The sequence below is a fragment of the Eutrema salsugineum genome, unplaced genomic scaffold (assembly GCF_000478725.1).
Source record: "Eutrema salsugineum unplaced genomic scaffold, Eutsalg1_0 scaffold_14, whole genome shotgun sequence".
Lineage (NCBI taxonomy): Eukaryota > Viridiplantae > Streptophyta > Magnoliopsida > Brassicales > Brassicaceae > Eutrema > Eutrema salsugineum.
In genome coordinates this window covers 2267980-2287565 of record NW_006256877.1, presented here as the reverse complement: position 1 = coordinate 2287565, position 19586 = coordinate 2267980, and the positions used below count along the sequence as shown (strand labels likewise).

General features: G+C 38.0%; 5 protein-coding genes across 7 annotated transcripts; 4 read left to right on the top strand and 1 right to left on the bottom strand.

The window, feature by feature from the left end:
- Nucleotides 1–1032: 1032 nt before the first annotated feature.
- On the bottom strand, nucleotides 1033–2571 carry LOC18022850 (scarecrow-like protein 23). The gene has a single exon (XM_006405231.2). The coding sequence runs from the start codon at nucleotides 2408–2410 to the stop codon at nucleotides 1169–1171; it is 1242 nt and encodes a 413-aa protein (XP_006405294.1). The 5' UTR covers nucleotides 2411–2571; the 3' UTR covers nucleotides 1033–1168.
- A 300-nt stretch (nucleotides 2572–2871) lies between these two features.
- On the top strand, nucleotides 2872–6693 carry LOC18022849 (small G protein signaling modulator 2). The gene is made up of 5 exons (XM_006405230.2): nucleotides 2872–3260; nucleotides 4280–4415; nucleotides 4546–4595; nucleotides 5032–5085; nucleotides 5309–6693. Exons 1-5 carry the CDS (start codon nucleotides 2977–2979, stop codon nucleotides 6495–6497), a joined length of 1713 nt encoding a protein of 570 aa, XP_006405293.1. The 5' UTR covers nucleotides 2872–2976; the 3' UTR covers nucleotides 6498–6693.
- Nucleotides 6694–11510: 4817 nt separating this feature from the next.
- On the top strand, nucleotides 11511–15238 carry LOC18022848 (protein HLB1). The gene is made up of 14 exons (XM_006405229.2): nucleotides 11511–12028; nucleotides 12193–12312; nucleotides 12574–12643; nucleotides 12946–13059; nucleotides 13195–13278; nucleotides 13398–13448; nucleotides 13615–13644; nucleotides 13755–13817; nucleotides 13909–13974; nucleotides 14063–14191; nucleotides 14314–14349; nucleotides 14443–14562; nucleotides 14723–14914; nucleotides 15010–15238. Exons 1-14 carry the CDS (start codon nucleotides 11544–11546, stop codon nucleotides 15118–15120), a joined length of 1671 nt encoding a protein of 556 aa, XP_006405292.1. The 5' UTR covers nucleotides 11511–11543; the 3' UTR covers nucleotides 15121–15238.
- A 206-nt stretch (nucleotides 15239–15444) lies between these two features.
- On the top strand, nucleotides 15445–16888 carry LOC18022800. 2 transcript variants are annotated; one of them, XM_006405228.2, is made up of 6 exons: nucleotides 15445–15614; nucleotides 15716–15937; nucleotides 16040–16119; nucleotides 16309–16384; nucleotides 16465–16572; nucleotides 16718–16888. In XM_006405228.2, the coding sequence occupies exons 1-6, from the start codon at nucleotides 15501–15503 to the stop codon at nucleotides 16736–16738; spliced, it is 621 nt and encodes a 206-aa protein (XP_006405291.1). In that variant the 5' UTR covers nucleotides 15445–15500; the 3' UTR covers nucleotides 16739–16888. The 2 variants fall into 2 exon arrangements, with proteins under 2 accessions (XP_006405291.1, XP_024014678.1); XM_024158910.1 differs by having other exon boundaries at nucleotides 16658–16799.
- A 25-nt stretch (nucleotides 16889–16913) lies between these two features.
- LOC18022799 (UPF0160 protein MYG1, mitochondrial) lies at nucleotides 16914–19373 on the top strand. Of its 2 annotated transcripts, XM_024158909.1 has the most exons (8): nucleotides 16914–17047; nucleotides 17170–17405; nucleotides 17648–17794; nucleotides 17896–17994; nucleotides 18149–18340; nucleotides 18457–18576; nucleotides 18675–18746; nucleotides 18950–19373. In XM_024158909.1, exons 2-8 carry the CDS (start codon nucleotides 17226–17228, stop codon nucleotides 19172–19174), a joined length of 1035 nt encoding a protein of 344 aa, XP_024014677.1. In that variant the 5' UTR covers nucleotides 16914–17047; nucleotides 17170–17225; the 3' UTR covers nucleotides 19175–19373. The 2 variants fall into 2 exon arrangements, with proteins under 2 accessions (XP_024014677.1, XP_006405290.1); XM_006405227.2 differs by lacking the exon at nucleotides 16914–17047 and having other exon boundaries at nucleotides 17095–17405.
- Nucleotides 19374–19586: the final 213 nt, after the last annotated feature.

Sequence of the window (19586 nt, the reverse complement as noted above, 5' to 3'; positions counted from 1 at the left end):
AGAAAAATATGAAAATGAATAGCACATGAATATGAAGATAAATTAATTTCTCTATTACTATTTTTTCTTTTACTATGTAAACTTTAAAAACTTTGTGTTATTTGAATGCTACTTGAATGTTTTTAAATTTTTGCTATTTATAACTTTTGTTATGATGATACATTTTAATTATCTATGTTATACATTTTAATTATCTATGATACAATTTTTGGGATATATTACTGCTAATTCTCAAAGTCAGAAATAGTACTTGATTTACAGCTAAGAAACCGGATCAAAGTTATATACGAACACAAAATTTTGATTTTCCACCAAAAACGAAAAATCTAAGTTTCTCGCCAAAAACGCAAAATCTCGATTTCTCGCCAAAAACGAAAACTCTCGGTTTCTCACCAAAAAACGTAAAATCTCGATTTCTCGCCAAGAACAAAAAAATCTCGATTTCTCGCCGAAAACAAAAACTTTCGGTTTCTCGCCGAAAACGTAAAATCTCGATTTTACGCCAAAAACACAATATCTTGATTTTCCATCAAAAATCAAAATTTCAGTAAAAATTGTTCCCGTCAAATATACAAAATTATGTTTTCCCACAAAAAATGCAAAAAAAAAAAATTTATGTATTATCTAAAACTTAATTTGATAAATATATCATTTATTAAAAATAATATTCAAAAATATGTCTTTTTTAGTCATTTGATATATTTTGCATCCAACTATTTTTCTAAATTTAGAAACGAACAATTTAGTATCTAAAAATGCAAAACCTAGTTTTCTAAACAAACAATATCCAGATTTTGTATCTAGATGCTGATCTAAATGCAAAATCTAGATGCACCATCTAAGCGAAACAGGGCCTAAATCTTACAACTACATTCAGCCAAGCTTACTAAGAACCTAATGTCGTCTATACAATACATCCAACTCTAAATTCACACTCCAACTAATAGGCTCGCCCCTGTGTTAACAGTTAACACATTCCTAAAACTTTAGTAATTACAGAATTATAGTAATTCCGTGTTTTTCTTAAAAAATCATAACATTCATGATTATTTAAAATTAACTTTCTCCAACCTTTTCGTTATTCTTTAAAACAACAATAAAGTGTAGAAGAAAGGGAAAAAAAAAAATGTTTACAGAAAGAAAAAAATAAACATGGGAGATCGTAAAATCAATCAGACGGGTGAGATTGCCAAGCGGAAGCAGTCAAAAGAGAGAGATCCTTCCAGCCAAGACGGAGGGTTCCATTTTCTTCGACCAGCGTATACCCATTCCACGGCAACATACCCAACAACAAACCCGCTTGCGTCGCCGGGTTGCCCCGAAGCGAAACGGGTCTAAACCCGACCCGACTCAGCTCCTCTTTCCACCTCATCCTCCTCCTCCTCTTTCCTCCTCCGACTATTACGTTCCTTATCTCCGTCGCGAGCACGATCTGCTCCACCGTGAATCTCTCTCCACTCTCCTCGCCTAATCCGTCTCCAAGCGCGTCGAACAAGGCACTGTAATAATGCAACGCCTCCACGAATCTCCCTAGAAAGCAGCTTCCTCCTCCTCCATCGTCGCAGCTCAATTCCTGCTCCACCATCGTTATCAGGTTCGGCTTCAGCCTCCGTATCATCTCTAATGTATCCAGATCGCTCCCGGTGACGTCGTATAACCGGTGCTGCATCCAATGAACTACCACAGCCTCGCCGGGTCTCGTCCCGAGTTGGCTCGGATCGATTAGGTTTCCGATTTTGCCTTCGATTGGATGAAATTCGAACGGGAGGGACAAGGAGGCCGCGAAATCGGCGAGTCTCCGGCCAGTGGAGGCGAGGAGATCGGAGGAAGAGCCGAATCCGGTGATTCGGATGGATCGGAGTTTTCGAGGACGGGAAGCGAGGATGTGGAAGAGCCCAGGCCATTGAAGGCCTTGCATCACGTCGAGATCGAAGATGTGGACGGAATCCTCGCCGTCAAGCGCCTGGAAGATTGCTTGATTCGCCGTGAAATGGGAGAATTTGATCAGAGGGCTCACGGAGTTGAACGTCTGCAAGGCGGCGAAGATCTTCTGGGACTGGAAAACGGTGAGGAGGGGACTCTCCGGGAGTGGAGCACACGCTCCGGCGAGGTAGGAGCTGATCACGCGCGCTTGCAGTGCCTGGGCGAAGTAGGCGACGACTCGCTCCGGAGAGGAGCCGAACGGAGAACATATCTCGGAGATTTCGGAGAGGAGGGTCGAGGCTTCACGGAGATGATCCGTCGCGACGTATTCGGCGCATCGGAGCAGTAGGCTAAGGAGGTTGATTGCGCCGCCGTCGTCGTCTTCGAGTGTGGTATCATCTTCGGAAAAGTGGAGGTCTTTAAGGCGTTTTACGGCGGAGGGATCGCCGGAAGAGGGGAAATCTCTGTCGATGCGTTTTGCGGTCATGGGAAATGGAGGGAAATTCTGAGAGAGGAATCATTGAAGAGAGAAGAAGATGAAGAAGAAGAGAGCCAAAAAGAGCAAAAAGGGAGATTCGAAAGGCGAAAGGGTTTAAGAGAGTAATGACAGGATTTTTTGCAGAGAGAAGACAAGATAGTCTTTTGGATTGGATGAGTTTTCTGATTTCTCTAAAAGGACTTTATCTTTTTGCAACATTCACTGCTATAATCATTCAATTTGTGAACAGCTCCATTTACTACTTTTTTTTTTTTTTTCTTTTTGTCTTTTCCTAAAAACCAATTGTCATAACCGAAAATCAAACCGGACCAACCTCAAAATGTTTCAACCAAGAAAATAGTATGACCCAACTGTATGAAGGCCTATTAACTCAAATGGGCCCAATTCATAAAAATCCACCGTCGACTTACTTCTTAAAATCAAAAATCAATTTCATTTCGGTTGTGGAGGAGAAGAATCTCTTCTTGTTCAGCAAAATTGATATGATTACTCTGAGAATCACAAGAAATCTTGGAGCAAGAAAGTGAGCCAATCCCTCCCTTCGTTTTGGGGATATGATGTTCGGCCGACTACGATTGACGAAGACCGATGAACTGGCGGCTACTCGGTCCGTCGCATCGCCGGCATCTTTTCTCCTCGCCGTGATCTTCTTCTTCTCGCCGATCCTCGGCGGGAGATGGATCGTCTTTGCTGACGGTAGCAGCGGTGGCGCCTCGAGGAATGGATACTCCGGCGGATTATGGTCGTCGGCTATTGCTCCTTCCAATGTTGGTTTAGCTGTCGCGGTCACCGTCATGGCCGGTCTCGCCTTGGGTTTCACCGTCGTCTACTCCCGTAGGTATCGGAAATGAAAAACCAAATATCTGATTCTGTTCTAATTGAGAGAAGCAAAGCTTCTTCACTATTTTTTCATGCTAAGTTTAAGTAGTGGTTTGCTTACCCCATAGATTTGATAGGGAAGATAAATCGTTATTGTTACTCTCACCAGATTATTTCTACTGTTATAACACTGAGACTTATAAGTTCCACAATGCTTCTCTTTAGCCTCAGCAAAATAAATAACGTAAGCTGTTAGTTAGATTATAGTGATTGAGCTCTTGGCCCAATGTTCACTAACTCGGAATACCATCACTAATCACAGACTGTTGTAAGACTCTTAGGCTGATCATTGTCCTTGCCATAGGATCTCTGAATTCTATACTCATAGGCTCTGATACGTATAATGGTTGAGTCTCCAATCACCAAAGCCCTTTGTAATATAATCAGAGAATAATACCAATCTCTAATGTTTACTTTTAGGTTGTTTGTTGGGTTTTCTTTTGAATGGTGTGTGGGTTACTATGCTCTTTGGTCCATAGGGAACTGCCGGAGTTTTTTTCTAAGAAAGGAAGCTTGGTTTCTGTTTTCCTATGGGCAAGTCTCATGCATAAAGACCTCAGGGAACTCTCTATAGTGAACTCCCCAAGCTTTGTATATGTGTTTCTTGCTTTGCAGTATTACCACGAACAGTTGAAATCGTTTTAAGTGCAGCCTGACTTAGGCTATATGGTCTTGTGCCTTCTGGTTCTTTTAATTTTCTTCCAATTCCTGGTATCTCTTGGGCTGTTTCTGTTTAATTACTAATGAAGTGGTTTAGACTTAAGAGTCTTAGGTCTTCTCATTTGCGTCGAACTCCATTGACACTTGATTATCTTTTTTTTTTTATTTAACATATATGAACATAGGACATAACATGTACTATTTAGCCTGTCTTATTTGTTCGAAGAAAGCTTTTTATCACCAAATTTGGTTTATGTAATTTTTTCCTTTCTACATTTAAAGTGAAATTGCTCATTTCCTGCTCATCTACTTCTTCAGAGGAAGCATTGGATCACCTTGGTCACTGAGGAGAAGAAAGCATGCTCTTCAACCCAAACAGTGGAATGATTTTTTTACAGAGGAAGGGCGACTCAGTGATGGAGGTGTCAAATTTTTGAAGAAAGTTCGCAGTGCGGTATGTTTCTAAATAAGAAAATTATATGCTTCAATGAGTGTTGCTACGTTTTGATAACTTTTGACACACTGATTTTAACCAAATTTTCCCCTTATGCTGTTAAATATTAATTCCTATTTTTGTTTTTCAGGGTGTGAATCCAAGCATCAGACCAGAAGTTTGGCCGTTCCTCCTTGGAGTGTAAGAATCAGCATCTTTGTCATTGTTTTTTCTTCTACGTATCTAGTGCTGAAGTAGGATTCGACCCAATGATATAGTTCTCGACTACCATGGGAATTTTTCTGTTCGGCCCTAGGTTTGTTACTCATGCATGTTTTAAATGTTGAAGTGTAAATTTTTCTATGGGGTTGGTTATGGATGTCATATAGGTTTAAGGTAGAAGAGATTGCACAGCAGTAAACTGTTTATTAAATAGGAGTGAGGAGATTCAAATGGGAGAGTCTCAGAGTCGCCTTTATGTTTTTCTTCCCAGAGATTTATAAGACTAGCCCCTAGCTTCTCCGTACCCAAATTTCAACGGCCATCTCTATACATCCAGTGTACTTTGATTAATGACCCCTGTGTAAGGTATTTATCATCTAGCACATTGTAACCTTTTTTTTTTTAACTCTCACAGGTATGACTTAAACAGCACCAAAGAAGAAAGAGATTCTATCCGACAGCAGAAACAGTACGTTCGCTTATACTTATGGAGAGTTTCATGGGTTCTCCCTTTCTACCAGTATTTAAATTTCCCATTTTTCTCTGTTCCCGTTAGATGGCAGCTGGTTAGTGACTTGTTCAATGTGTCCACAAGACTAGGAATAAGAGTAGTAGTTTGGGAACTCCTATCACTTAGATTTTGTGTCAGTTCTTAAGTGGCTCCTTTATAAATGTATATGTAAATCCTGCAGGAAGGAATATGAAAACTTGAGGAGACAGTGTCGCGAGATTCATGATCGCAATGAAAATGGCTGTGACTCAAAGCATACAGCTCAGAGCAGCAACACCGAAGATAGTCAGGTTCTTGATTCCCATCATATTGAAGAAGTCGATAGTTCCACAAGATCCATCCCAGTAGAAGAATCAGAGAAGTTGAATCACGAATCGGTTCTGCAGGATGAGGATTGTGAAAAGAGTGATGTCACCACTGAAGATAATGCTGCTAATGACTCAGACTCAATCAACTCTGAAGAAACGGAGACTTCACCGCTTTTAGAGAAGGAAGAAGCAGAAAGCCACCACAATTCAGTTAACTCAGAAAAAGACAATCCGTCTCCATCGAAGCCAAAAACTCAGGCAGATGAGGATTTCGTCACAACATGGCAGAGAATTATCCGCCTGGATGCAGTGAGAGCAAATGACGAGTGGGTGCCCTACTCACCGTCTCAAGCTGCTGTCTCTGAGACAAAAGCCCGGGGAATAGCCACACAGGTTGGTCTCAATGACTACGACCACTTGGAGCCCTGTCGGATCTTCCACGCAGCCCGCCTGGTCGGTATCCTTGAAGCCTATGCAGTCTATGACCCAGAAACCGGCTACTGTCAAGGAATGAGCGACTTACTATCTCCGTTAATCGCAGTAATTGAAGACGACGTCTTAGCATTCTGGTGCTTTGTTGGGTTCATGAGCAAAGCACGGCATAATTTCCGGCTAGACGAGGTTGGAATCAGGCGACAGCTCTCAATGGTGTCGAAAATCATACAATTCAAGGACATTCGCTTGTACCGACACTTGGAGAACCTGGAAGCAGGAGACTGCTTCTTTGTATACCGTATGGTGGTGGTTCTGTTCAGACGAGAACTAACCTTTGAGCAGACGCTTTGTCTATGGGAGGTAATGTGGGCGGATCAAGCAGCCATACGAACCGGGATTGCAAAGGCGACTTGGGGGAGAATCCGGTTACGGGCACCGCCCACGGAAGATTTGTTGCTCTATGCGATCGCGGCAAGCGTGTTGCAGAGGAGAAAGACGATCATAGAGAAATACAGTGGGATGGATGAGATCATGAAGGAATGTAATAGCATGGCTGGTCGTCTTGATGTTTGGAAACTTCTTGACGATGCTCATGACTTGGTCGTCAATCTTCACGACAAGATCTGATCCGAGTGTGACTTTAATCTCACTCTTAAGTGCCTCTTATCACTTTACTTGTTGCACTTTTTGTTAGTGTTCAATTGTTATTGTCACTTAAAATGTGAAACAAAATGGTCCTAAAACGCTTGTAAACGTCTTCATCGATGTCGTTTGACACTTTGACTCATCTACAGTAAACCTTCTTCCGCGATTTGGATTTTGACTTGATCTTTTTTTTTTTGTTCGAACAATGATTATATAGCATTTTACTCTCGAACAAAGGAGGAATTATTTAATGTTACAAGTGCTTCCTTAGCTAAGAAGTCAGCAACAACGTTTCTCCTTCGAGAAGTTGCCGGTTCTTAGATAGTTAATTAGAACCTGAGAATCAGAGAGAGCACCACCAATGCTCGAGAATAATAACTTGCTGCATAGGAGACAGCTTTCATAACCGCTAGGGCTTCCGCCATTAACGCTGAGGAAATATGGGTCAAACCTTGGGAGATTTTTCCCAATTCTTCACTTGAGTTTCAAAAGAAGAACAACCAGGAGAGACAGGAGAAGTACATGGGTTGCGGAACACTTTTGATATTCCTAATTTGATTCCTAGGATATGACATACCTAGACAAACCAAGAGTACGTAATTGCTTGGATATTACGCACAAGTAATCGAAAATGTTCAAAAAAAACAATAGAGAATCACTCTCAAGTATTTCAATAAAAAGATGGTTGTTTATTTGGTTTATAAAGACTTTAAATGAGTTTATAAAGACTAGAAATGTTCTAAAAACAAAGCAAATGCACGAATATTAAAGGCATTAAAGAACCAAAACTAAACATAATGACTAAGGTTGAATATCACTTGAATGACTCTTGAAGTGCTTGGTCGAAATCTTCATGGGCTGGATTAATTGTGATTCAATTTGTTTTATTCAGAAACGATTTGGAAAACCTATTGGAACAAAACTAAAAATAAAGAAAAAGAGTGCAAATGGATCACAAGTCCATTTTACTTATTTTTTTAGACTTGTATCAAAATCAGAGTGGTTGTAAACACTTCTTCTCCCTTCAGGCCCAAGTAACTTGGTCAAATTAATAGGCCATACTTTGTCTCTTTGAGCTTCTTTAAGTTTCTTTGATCTAGCTCAAGCCTTCGTTCAACTAGTACAACAAGGTTCTTCTCCGCTTCTGTTTCATCTTCAACTGGTTCAAGCTCTGCTACAAGATTCATTGCCTTAGTACTGCTCAGAATTATATCAAATCTTAAAGTTATTTTGTTTAAAAATAAAAACGGTATTTAACATTTTTCAAACATATTTTTTAAACAATAAAATAAACCATCCTTTGTTAATGTTTTTAAACTTGACCCAGATCCACGTTTGGACTGGTATATCCGGTGACTCACCAAAAAATCTAGTTCATGTTTAATGTAAATATCCACCGCATAAAAACCCGGTTAATTTTTGACCTGAGTAGATGTGACCAAAGTTAAAAGTTTGGTTTTCAGAAGACCATTAAATGAAATAAAATAATTGATTGTGGTTTGTAAGATTAAAATGTAGTTTAACTTTTTATGATGAATTAGAAAAAGCTTTTGCTGAAAAATATTCCAAAGATGATGAAGAAACAAACCCACAAAAATCTGATAGTGATTTTTGACATGTTGATTAAACATTCTGGTTTTTCTTTACTGTACTTATATACTGATAGATATTTTTGATTAAACTATGTAATTTGTGATTCTTTAAATTTTGATGAAGATTTCACTGTGTTATGTGAAGAAAATAAAGAGAATGGTGATAAAAAGAACTAAGATTGATTGATTGATATGTTATTAGTTTAGTTTTGCCATTAGTGATTCATTACAATTTTAATATAATTCTTTAGTTTAAAATATTAACTTTATAATTATTGTTATTCATGTTAGACATCTATATATATATATATATATATATTAATCTTCATACTTGTTTTGATTTATTTTTTGGTGCTAATTTCTCACCAAACATTTCATTAAGTTATGCTAATAAATATTATGTTGGTCAACTGAAACCCTAGTCAAATGAAAAATTTAATGTTTGTAGGTTATTGATTAGAAAGAAAATTCAAAGAAAAAAAATGATACTGACAATACTTTAACGAGTATTATTTAATATTATTAGGTTTAAGCTATACAAATTATTAAAACTAGTTTGAGTGTTGGACTATGGTGTGTGAAATTTTTGCAAATTATGAAAATTATTACAATAGTGGTTTAAAAACACATTCATCTTTTGTATGTAGATTTCTTTCCCAAAAAAGCATACCAAAAGCAAAATCTAAAAGATTTGAGAGAACTTTATAACTGCAATTTACTACATTCAGCTCCGGCAAATGAAAAAGGCATACAATTACAGATATCTTCAAATATGAGATTTTGCAGCAATAATGGTATTCAAAATTGTAATAGGGGATACATAACATATGTGATGTTGATTTACGTAGCAGGCACATGAAAGAAGAAGTCTAGTTATTTATACCTAGCAAGGCCTCAATACCTATTTTTCAAAATTTTTCTCTATTGACATGGATATGACACCCAATTAATTGGTTCTTTTGCCTGATTCAAACAAATATAAACACTTAATATTTTCTGTTAACTTTCTTGAAGAATCATAATACATATTAGCTAATTTTGGTTTCAGGCACCTCATCCACTTTATCAGCCTAGCAACGATCTAATTCCTTGCAACGATCCACTTTGTAATGCGTTGCATTTGAATGGTAACCACAGATGTGAGACTCCAGAGCAATGTAACTATGAGGTTGAGTATGCTGATAGAGGATCTTCTCTTGGTGGTCTTGTTAGAGATTTCTTCTCTTTGAACTATACAAAAGGTCTCTGGCTCACCCCTCGTCTTGCTCTCGGGTATATATCTTTGGAATGTAAGATCTTCACTTTGGTTCAAGGAATCATTTTCCTAGCTAGTAGTCCCCATTGGAGTTAACAGATGCAGATACGATCAAATCCCAGGGGCTTCGGGTCATCATATGAATCTACAGCGATGATGATCAACAAGAGTTGGTGGTGCTTTGGACACTAATCACAACAAAATGGATCCATCAAAAATAAAGCAGCAGTTGGGCTTTGATCCAACACACAACGAAACTTAGATAAAAAAAAGCACAATACAATGAATAATAAAATAGCTTTTGAATTCTTTTAAGTTTTTTTTTTTTGTTATGTATATAAGAAAACGATAAGTTTTCTTGACACTTTCTATTTATACACAATGAATAGTATACCAAATCGTAAGCCCTAGAAGTTCACTTTGGAAAAAATCACCAATTGTGTAGAAACATCGAGTCTAGGCCAATTGAATGTTGAGATCGAATTCGAAGTTCTTCAGCATCTCATCTTTCGCCTTCTGCTCTGAAAGAACAAGCAAATCATAATATAAAAATACATTAATACAATCCAGAGTATAGACGCTCACAAAGTTGATAAGTACAAATACAAAGAAACCATAAGAGACAAAATTTAAACCCTCAAGGCATAATTATTATCTACCAACAATGACACTGACAATGCTTTAACGAGTATTATTTAATGTTATTAGGTTAAAGCCATACAAATTGCTAAAACTAGTTTGAGTGTTGGACCATGGTGTGTGAAATTTGTGCAAATTATAAATATTATTACAATAGTGGTTTAAAAACACATTCATCTTTTGTATGTGGATTTATTTCCCAAAAAGGCATATCAGAAGCTACATCCAAAAGATTTGAGAGAAATTTATAATTGCAATATACTACATTCAGCTCCAACAAATAAGAAAAGACATACAATTACAGATGTCTTCAAATATGCTACTTTGCAGCAATAATGATATTCAAAGTTGCAATAGTGGATATATAACAGATGTGATTTTGATAGACATAGCATGCACATGAAAGAAGGAGTTTAGTTATTCATATCTAGCAAGGCCTCAATACCTATTTTCAGAATTTTTCTCCATTGACATGGATATATGACACCCAATGCACAATTTCAAGAGAAACCCCAACTAAGAAAGAAGAACATCGAGTTTAAGGTTAGTGGTTTCTCAATTTTATTTGTTTTTTTTTAAAATGGTTTTTTGTATGTATATAACTAGATGGTTTATGAAGATAAGTAGTCTCATATATCGTGAAGTGTGGGATGGCGACGCAAGCTAAAGCTTAATGTAGAAAGAGAGCCTAGATTTTCTATGCTACAAGATTAATTAATTTATGACCTAAGTAGCGGTTTAACCGGTGAGTTGCAATTTAGAATAATTTTGAACAAATTCAAAAAGTTATATCTTCAAAAGATTAATAAATGAAATATAAGATTTGTTTGTAGTTTTGTAAGATTAAAATGTAGGGTTTTTGTTTTAACTTTTTATGATGAATTAGAAAAGGCTTTTGCTGAAAAATATTCCAAAGATGATGAAGAAACAAACCCACAAAAATCTGATAGTAATTTTTAGTAGATTAAATATTTTGGTTTTTGTTTTAGTTACTGATATATATTTTTGATTAAACTATATAATTTGGGATTCTTTAAAATTTGATGAAGATTTACTGTATTATGTGAAAAAAATAAAGAGAATAGTGATAAAAATAACTAAGATTAATTGATATGATATGTTATTAATTTATTTTGTCATTAGAGATTTATAACCATTTTAATATATAAAATATTAATTTTATAATTATAATTATTCATGTTATACATATACATATATATATATATTAATCTATACATTTGGCTTACTTTTTGGTGCTAATTTCTGACCAAACATTTCATTAAGTTATGCTAATAAATATTATGTTGGTTAAATGGAAACCTCAGTCCAATGCAAAATTTAATGTTTTTGACCTATATTCTCAAATATATAAAAATGTTTTAGTTTATTCATCTCCGGTCGAACCGCGGTCGACTCGATGGTGTTTCGGTTCATTGTCCGGGTCCGGTTTAAAACATTTCGGTTCCCATTACAACAAGAACAGATCTCTTCTTCCTTGGATTTGGATTTCTTATTTTGATCAGTCTGTAAGATATTGCAACCATGGCGGATACCGTTGAAGATCCTCAATTGCATAATGGAGAGGCACCAGTTGAACCCGAAACCGAGCAGCATCCGATTGCGGAACCACAATCCGACCACCATCACCAACTCCAAACTGAGGCCAAACTTACCGACGAGACTCCGGAATTAGAAACTGATGCGAAGCCGGAGGAAGTACAATCCGATGCGAAGCCGGAGGAAGTACAATCCGATGCGAAGCCGGAGGAAGTACAATCCGATGCGAAGCCGGAGGAAGTACAATCCGATGCGAAGCCGGAGATAAACGATGTGGATCTGTCGCCGGGAGGATCGGAGGAGATCCCGATCCGGTCGACGGAGGTCGATCAGGAATCTTCTACAACCCACTCCTCTGTTATCAAGAAAGAAGATGAAGGCAACAAGACATTTACCATGAGAGAGCTTCTCAGCGAATTGAAAAGCGAGGAAGGAGACGGGACTCCTCATAGTTCTGTTTCTCCCTTTAGGTTTTCTCTCTTTCTCTTCCATTTCAGCTAAATTGAGCTCAAAAATGCGTATTGTTACTACTTTTCGGAAATTTGGTCAATTTTTGTTTGTCCTTTGTGTTATGATGAGTTTTTTTCATTTATTAACTCTATTTTTCCTCTTTGAAAACAAAAATTATGCTCAGTCGAGAGAGTGCTTCTCAACCAGCGGAGAACAATCCTGCAATGGATCTGATTAATAGGATACAAGTTAACGACGAAGAGGGCCGATCTCGCCAGCGTGTTCTTGCATTCGCTGCCCGCAAGTACGTAACACTTATTATTATCACGTGATTAATCTTCTAGACTAGCTATGGAATCATGCTTTAGTGGTTCATGGAAAGTTTTTACTTTCTTTCAAAGTTAGATGATTGACCAATGAATTAGATTGTGATATGTTTGGAACTTGACACATACAGAGATTTAGTGAAAATAGGTTCATTGAGCTTATTGCTTATTCAAGGCTTTATCTTTTTATGTCCTGCTATTTGGGCGCTGATTTTATAAGTCATTCTGCAACATTGTAGGTATGCTAGTGCGATAGAGAGAAATCCAGAAGATCATGATGCATTATACAACTGGGCACTTATTCTCCAGGTCTGTTTTCTTTACTTTCTAGTGTTTAGAAGTTCTCTCTCTTTCTCTCCCTCTCTCTCATTTGTGATTGGCTTTGGTTGACATATTCATATGGAAGTGATTAAGGAGGTGAATTGATCCAGCCTAGAACTTTCTTGCAAGTGTCGAAAGCTGAAACATACATTCATAAACACTAGGCATTAGATTATAAGTATTTCTGTAAGAACTCAGACCTGTCTGTCTTTGGGGCCTATCAGAACTCTTTTTGTGCATATCCTTTGGAAATATTTTTAAAATTCATCACTGCCATATTTTCACCACAGGAAAGTGCTGACAATGTCAGCCCAGATTCTGTTTCACCTTCTAAAGATGATTTGCTCGAGGAAGCTTGTAAGAAGTATGATGAGGCAACCCGTCTCTGCCCGACGCTTTATGATGTATGTATAAATAGGATTATAGATCTGTTAGTTTTGTTTCTGATTTATGCAAAATGCAAATTGCAAGATAATTGTTACTTTCAATTCATAAATGGCTTTCAACTTTTATGTATGACTTGTGTGATTCTTTGATAGGCTTACTACAACTGGGCTATCGCAATCTCTGATAGGGCAAAGATGCGGGGCCGTACAAAGGAAGCTGAAGAACTATGGGAACAAGTAAGTAATATTGCATACTATCAGGACCTTATCCTACTAATTGTGAAAAACTGAAATTATTGTGGTTTGATCTCAACTTCTAATTCTAAAGAAGAGTGTGTTCGGCATTTTCATTTCAGGCGACTAATAACTATGAAAAAGCTGTCCAGCTCAACTGGAACAGTTCCCAGGTATGGTCTTTCATATGATGTACAAACTTCACAATATCGTTTGTTTGAACCCAAACCTTTGTCAACTATATGATGTCTTTTTTAAAAGCGTGTCGTTTATCGGTTAGCTCTATATTGTAGTCTTTTGATTAACTGACTTATGATTTAAGCTATCAATTATCTGCAGGCCTTAAACAACTGGGGACTGGCGTTGCAGGTAACTGAGTTACATGTGTTTATCTCTATGATATGTTCTGACATAGGATGTACCTATCTAGAAAAATTACAATGCAAAGAGCTTAGAATATTCTCTGGGTTTTTCATTAGGAACTCAGTCAAATTGTTCCTGCTAGAGAGAAGGAAAAAGTTGTCAGAACTGCCATTAGCAAGGTGCTTACTCGTCTCTTTGACTAATGTAAAAATTGCATTGATATGCATGATTGTTTTCTTATTATTCCTTTGTACATGTTTTTCCATACAGTTTCGGGCCGCAATCAGGTTGCAATTTGATTTCCATCGAGCCATATACAACCTTGGAACTGTTCTGGTCAGTTATGTTTGACAGTTCTTTTACATGCAGGATTATAGTTTCAATCCAGTTAATTGACCTCTGTGGATTCTTCTCTCTATTACAGTATGGATTAGCAGAAGACACGCTTAGAACTGGGGGTTCAGGCAACGGCAAAGACATGCCTCCCGGTGAGTTATACAGCCAATCTGCCATCTACATTGCTGCGGCTCATTCGTTGAAGCCAAGTTATTCAGTAAGCTTATTGTCCCCAACTTTGTGCTGGAATCAGAGATGTTTGAGTCATATTGCTATTAAATAAGAATTAGTGGTAGAATTACATTCATTGCTTCAAGGCTGACCTTTTCCCTGGTCCAGGTTTACAGCAGCGCTTTGAGGCTCGTTCGTTCCATGGTACCTTTTGATGACCCATCACTTCACACAATCAAGTTGATATATATTTGTGGAAATGACCAGCAAAAGTAAAATTTTAATAAATATTGGCAGCTACCTCTACCGCATCTTAAAGTTGGATATCTAACGGCACCACCCGTGGGAAACTCACTCGCTCCGCACAGTGATTGGAAACGCTCGGAGTTTGAACTCAATCACGAGAGGCTTTTACAGGTACTCTCTCTCAATTTGAGTTTCCTCCATCATTCGAAAGAGTTTTACTTTTTAACCGCTTGTGGTTGATTAATCATGAGAGATTACGCAAAAAGATGGATATTGTTTTCTAGAGAGATTCTAAAACCAAAGTAGTAATATCCGCATGGGGTCGGTGTAGGTACTGAAACCTGAAGCAAGAGAAATGGGGAGAAACCTGTCAGGAAAATCAGAGGCAATGAACACAAACGTGGAGAAGAAGACGGTAAAAGTGAACATTACAGAGATTGTGTCAGTGACGCCTTGTGCTGATCTCACTCTACCTCCTGGTGCTGGTCTTTGCATTGATACCATTCATGGCCCAGTTTTCTTGGTAAGCCTCCTAAACCAACATACATATTACCATTTATTACAATAAGCTTAAAGAGTCGTATCCTTTGAATTGGAAACTTGAATTTGCATAAACAGGTTGCGGATTCATGGGAGTCTTTAGATGGATGGCTCGATGCGATACGTTTGGTTTACACAATTTATGCAAGAGGGAAGAGTGATGTTTTAGCCGGTATTATCACCGGTTAACCATCTTTACACTTTCTATTATTTTGCCATAGTGTTCTGTCTTTGTATTACCATAGCTAGATGTTTTACTGAAGCATCTCTATGATTTTCTCTGGAAATTACAATTTTTCTTCTTCTATTTTGTCTCCCAAATGTAATCTGAATTATGCTTTCCTTTGACAACAAAAATTGGCAACTATTGGACCAACAAATAAATTGGCAACATCCGCTTTAAGATGTTGGGCTAATGGGCCAACAAGTATATAGGGTTTAACGGCCCATGATGATGTATCTGGGCCGGATCACTCACTCACTGGTAATCAATCATCTGCTGTCACTTTCCCCAATACTAGGAGGGAAGGATCGTGTAATCCACCGAACCGAGCTCGAGCCAAAAATCCATGGCGTCTCCGTCGATCTGCTGGCTTTCAATCCCCGGTTCTTTCTATACCAAGCCCCGCCTTGTTTCTTCGTCTTCTTCTTTTTCGTCGCTTCCCCTACAGAACCGTGATAAGGTAAGGTGAGATCGATCAAAGGCAGCAATCTCGTTGACTTGAATGTATGTTTTTCTCTTCGATATATGTGCCAACATTTTGTCTCTTCTTCTTCGTCTTAGCTGTGTAAAAAGGGGAAAGTCGAGCGAGTGATTTGCAGAGCGGAGTTTTCACAGGACGCGCCTCTCGCGTCGGCCATTGGCGCGTGCATCCTGAGCTCGTTTGTGTTCCCGGTGGCGAAGCGAGTCGACGAAGATGAAGAAGAGAACTCTGCGATTGTTTCAACAGATATGAGATTAGCCGCCATGGGAATCATCAGCTTCATCCCTTACTTCAATTGGCTGGTTCGTTACATTTCAATGATCCTCCTCTAATTTTTCTTTTTTTTTTTTTGGGAAAAAGAATCCTAAACCCTAAAACAAATTCATCTCCTTCTTCTCGATCAGAGTTGGGTCTTCGCTTGGCTTGACACCGGAAAAACACGTTACGCTGTGTATGCTCTCGTTTATATTCTCCCCTATTTGAGGTATATTATATCATTCATTCAGCTCATTTTTTATTTGGATCTTCTTAATTTTGCCTTATGATGAACTTGAGAAAAGGTCTTGTTACATTGGTATTATCTCTGATGATTCAAATCTGCAACAAGATGTTTGTTTAAGGAATTTTGTCAATTTGGGTGGTGTTCACAGTTCGTATTCACAAAATTTTGCAGCTCAAATCTATCCATTTCCCCGGAAGATAGCTGGTTGCCTATTACAAGCATCGTTTTGGGCATCATTCATGTTCAGGTCCCTGATTCTGATTCTTTCTTTCTTCAACGACTTAAACACTCTGTGTAACATCATCTTTCCTCCTTTTTTTTTTGTAGCTCGAAGCAAGCATTGCAAATGGTGATGTTCAGACGCTTCGATTCTTTAGAGACACATCTGAAGACTTTTCATCAAAGAAACGTAAACATTTTGACAAACGTTCCAAGGTATAAAATATAAATTGCTTCTTTATAATATTATACTCTTCAACCTTCCAGTCCAATATTATAATTGGATTTTTTTTTACCGCAGCCCTTTTTTCGATCTGAAATTTACAAGGACGTTATTTTTTAATTTATTTTTGCATTGAAGGAGAAAGACAGTGACAATTAAAATCTAAAAAGAAAGCCCCAAAGACACGAAGAGAGAAACGAGGATAGATGATGATGATGATGATGGTGGTTAGTTTTGTAAGAGACCCCAAATACTTGAATAAAAAGAAATCTTTGAAACTGAAATGCAATATAGCTAAGACAATTTCACTATTCCGAGTCATATAGTGCAATGCTTCAGTTTCAAGTCTTTGAATTGTTCTTGTCTTCTTAATACTTCAAATTTGATAACCTTTACTTACTACCACCTACTGGCTACTACTATTGTTCAACGACTCGGTGAGTTAACAAGTAATCAAGTTGAAATCAAGTAAGTAATCTACAAGGAGTTAAAGTTCAGGCCCATGGGCCCAGACTTTTTATGTCTTATAAAAGGTAGTAGACGGCCCATTTGACATCTATCAATTCTCGTCATGTTTCCGGTAACGAAAGGTTTAATCAGAAGCTTGTCGTTCCATCTTCGTCTTCCTCTCCCTCTCGTAGCATCAATGGCTCCTCCTGCCGTCGTTAGGGTTTACTCTACTACTCCTTCGCCTTCTGAGGTTTCCGTCAAGAGAGTTGGTACTCATAATGGAAGCTTTCACTGCGACGAGGCTCTCGGTTGCTTCATGATCCGCCTCGCCGATAAGTTCTCCGGCGCCGATATCGTCCGTACTCGTGACCCTAAGGTAACACCTTCAAATCTGAGCTGCTATTTTTGGAGCTCACATATATTGCTAAAGTGGAAATGGGTAATGAGAAGATTGTTTAGTTGCTAGAAATCGACTGCTTGTTTTTCTTTTGTTTGTTGAAAATTAAGGGTTTCAAATAATTGTAAACTTGGCTCTTTCCATCATTCTAAAGGCGAATATCGATTCCCTCTGCAATCTGTATTATACATGTAGAGATTGTTGATGGAGTTTATATGCAGATATTGGCAGAACTTGATGCAGTGCTTGATGTTGGAGGTGTTTATGATGCGGAACATGACCGTTATGATCATCACCAGAAAGGGTTTGAAGAGGTCTTTGGACATGGCTTTAACACCAAGCTCAGTAGTGCTGGTCTCGTTTACAAGGTAAACAAACAAACCTATAACACGCTAGTGTTTGCTCTAATTCTCACTGAGATTTCTCGGAAAGATGTCAATATTAAATACTGAATGTTTTATTTTTTTAGCATTTTGGAAAGGAGATCATAGCTAAGGAACTAAATGTTGATCAAGATCACCCTGATGTTCTTCGGTTGTTTTTAGCTGTCTACAAGAGCTTCATGGAGGTATATTGCACCTTGTTCCTTTTCCAACTCAAATTTTGGTTTCTTTCTATCATTGTTGGCTTGCAGTCTAGGCATTTTCTGCATACTGATTACTCGTCATCTCTCTTTTCATTATTGTTTGTTTCGCTGACTTTATGTTTCTTAACTTTGACAGGCAATTGATGCGGTGGACAATGGAATAAATCGATATGATACTGATAAGCCTCCACGATACGTGAACAACACACATCTGTCTTCAAGGATTGGAAGATTAAATCTGGATTGGATCGACCCTGACCAGTCGCAGGAGAAGGAGAATGAGGCTTTCCAACGTGCAATGGCTCTGGCTGGGAAAGAGTTCCTCGAAGTAAGATTTCTAGCTGTTTGATGTCTACCGTATATATATATATGTTCCAAGAGACACAAAAGGTTTCTCAAACGAGCATAAGCTTATGGTGAGCTTGTTTTTATATTGCGTTGTAGAGTGTAAGGTTTCATGCAAGATCGTGGTTACCTGCTAGATCAATTGTGATGCAATGTCTTGAAGAAAGATTCAAGACAGACCCTAGTGGTGAGATCATGGAGTTGAAGAAATTTTGCCCTGTAAGTACATGGAAGCTCCATTCCTCTTAATAGATACTAGTATGTAGTACTAGTCTGAGTCTTAAGATTATGACCAACTCTGGTTGTCTGGTGAGCAGTGGAAGCTTCACTTGTTCGAGCTTGAGCAAGAGATGAAGATCGAACCCCTCATCAAATACGTCATCTACCAGGTTACCCTTTATGTACCATATTAAGATATGCTTGTAGGATGTCAATGCAGTTGCTACATTTGGGATTAAATAGGCACTTGTTCAAACCAATGGTTTTCAGGAAGAAATGTGAATGTAAACTAGGATTAGTGGAGTGTAAAAGATCATTTGTGTTGGTTTGTTGATGCATGTCTAAATATAATGTGTATGAAATGTAAAAACAGGACGAGCGAGGAAACCAGTGGAGAGTTCAAGCAGTGGCGGTTGCACCGGACAGGTTTGAGAACCGAAAGGCTCTTCCTGAACAATGGAGAGGCCTTAGAGATGAGGAACTCTCTAAAACTGCTGAGATCCCTGGTTGCGTCTTTGTACACATGAGCGGGTTCATCGGAGGAAACCAATCCTATGAGGGAGCATTATCAATGGCCCGAACCGCCCTCACTCTCTGACTTAGCATTGGCCCGGTACCAAAAGAATCATTTTCCCATTACCAATAGAGACTAGAGAGAGAGAGAGAGAGAATTTAACATTGCTTATTTATGTTGTACAATTTCTTGTTTTCAAGTGAGTGAGCATTTCGTCATTGTCTTTTCTTTTGATGGAATCATATCGTTACTATCTTCAAGAATTCTTATTCTTAGTTCATAATATTTGTAGAAACATGAGTTCTCTTGATATGCAACACACAAATATCTTTTCCTTTCTTTATGAAAGAATACGTACTTCTATAAAATACATATAACTCTGTCAAAAATAGATAAAATACAGTTTTAGTTATAAGGAAATTGAAAGCATTTTTTAAATATTCAGTATGATATATGTAATTGTTTTGCCCTAAACAGACATTCCGTCGAACACATG

What these genes read in the sequence shown, in the direction of transcription:
- LOC18022800 (XM_024158910.1), top strand. Translation starts at nt 15,501, where the DNA reads ATGGCGTCTCCGTCGATCTGCTGGCTTTCAATCCCCGGTTCTTTCTAT. An exon ending in CCCTACAGAACCGTGATAAG is followed by an intron (nt 15,615 to 15,715) that starts GTAAGGTGAGAT and finishes TCTTCGTCTTAG; the next exon opens with CTGTGTAAAAAGGGGAAAGT. An exon ending in ATTTTGACAAACGTTCCAAG is followed by an intron (nt 16,573 to 16,657) that starts GTATAAAATATA and finishes TTTTTACCGCAG; the next exon opens with CCCTTTTTTCGATCTGAAAT.
- LOC18022848 (XM_006405229.2), top strand. Translation starts at nt 11,544, where the DNA reads ATGGCGGATACCGTTGAAGATCCTCAATTGCATAATGGAGAGGCACCA. An exon ending in CTGAAGAACTATGGGAACAA is followed by an intron (nt 13,279 to 13,397) that starts GTAAGTAATATT and finishes TTTTCATTTCAG; the next exon opens with GCGACTAATAACTATGAAAA. An exon ending in TTCATGGCCCAGTTTTCTTG is followed by an intron (nt 14,915 to 15,009) that starts GTAAGCCTCCTA and finishes TTGCATAAACAG; the next exon opens with GTTGCGGATTCATGGGAGTC.
- LOC18022799 (XM_006405227.2), top strand. Translation starts at nt 17,151, where the DNA reads ATGTTTCCGGTAACGAAAGGTTTAATCAGAAGCTTGTCGTTCCATCTT. An exon ending in TCCGTACTCGTGACCCTAAG is followed by an intron (nt 17,406 to 17,647) that starts GTAACACCTTCA and finishes GTTTATATGCAG; the next exon opens with ATATTGGCAGAACTTGATGC. An exon ending in TCTACAAGAGCTTCATGGAG is followed by an intron (nt 17,995 to 18,148) that starts GTATATTGCACC and finishes TAACTTTGACAG; the next exon opens with GCAATTGATGCGGTGGACAA.
- LOC18022849 (XM_006405230.2), top strand. Translation starts at nt 2,977, where the DNA reads ATGATGTTCGGCCGACTACGATTGACGAAGACCGATGAACTGGCGGCT. An exon ending in TGGCCGTTCCTCCTTGGAGT is followed by an intron (nt 4,596 to 5,031) that starts GTAAGAATCAGC and finishes TAACTCTCACAG; the next exon opens with GTATGACTTAAACAGCACCA. An exon ending in TCTATCCGACAGCAGAAACA is followed by an intron (nt 5,086 to 5,308) that starts GTACGTTCGCTT and finishes TAAATCCTGCAG; the next exon opens with GAAGGAATATGAAAACTTGA.
- LOC18022850 (XM_006405231.2), bottom strand. Translation starts at nt 2,410, where the DNA reads ATGACCGCAAAACGCATCGACAGAGATTTCCCCTCTTCCGGCGATCCC.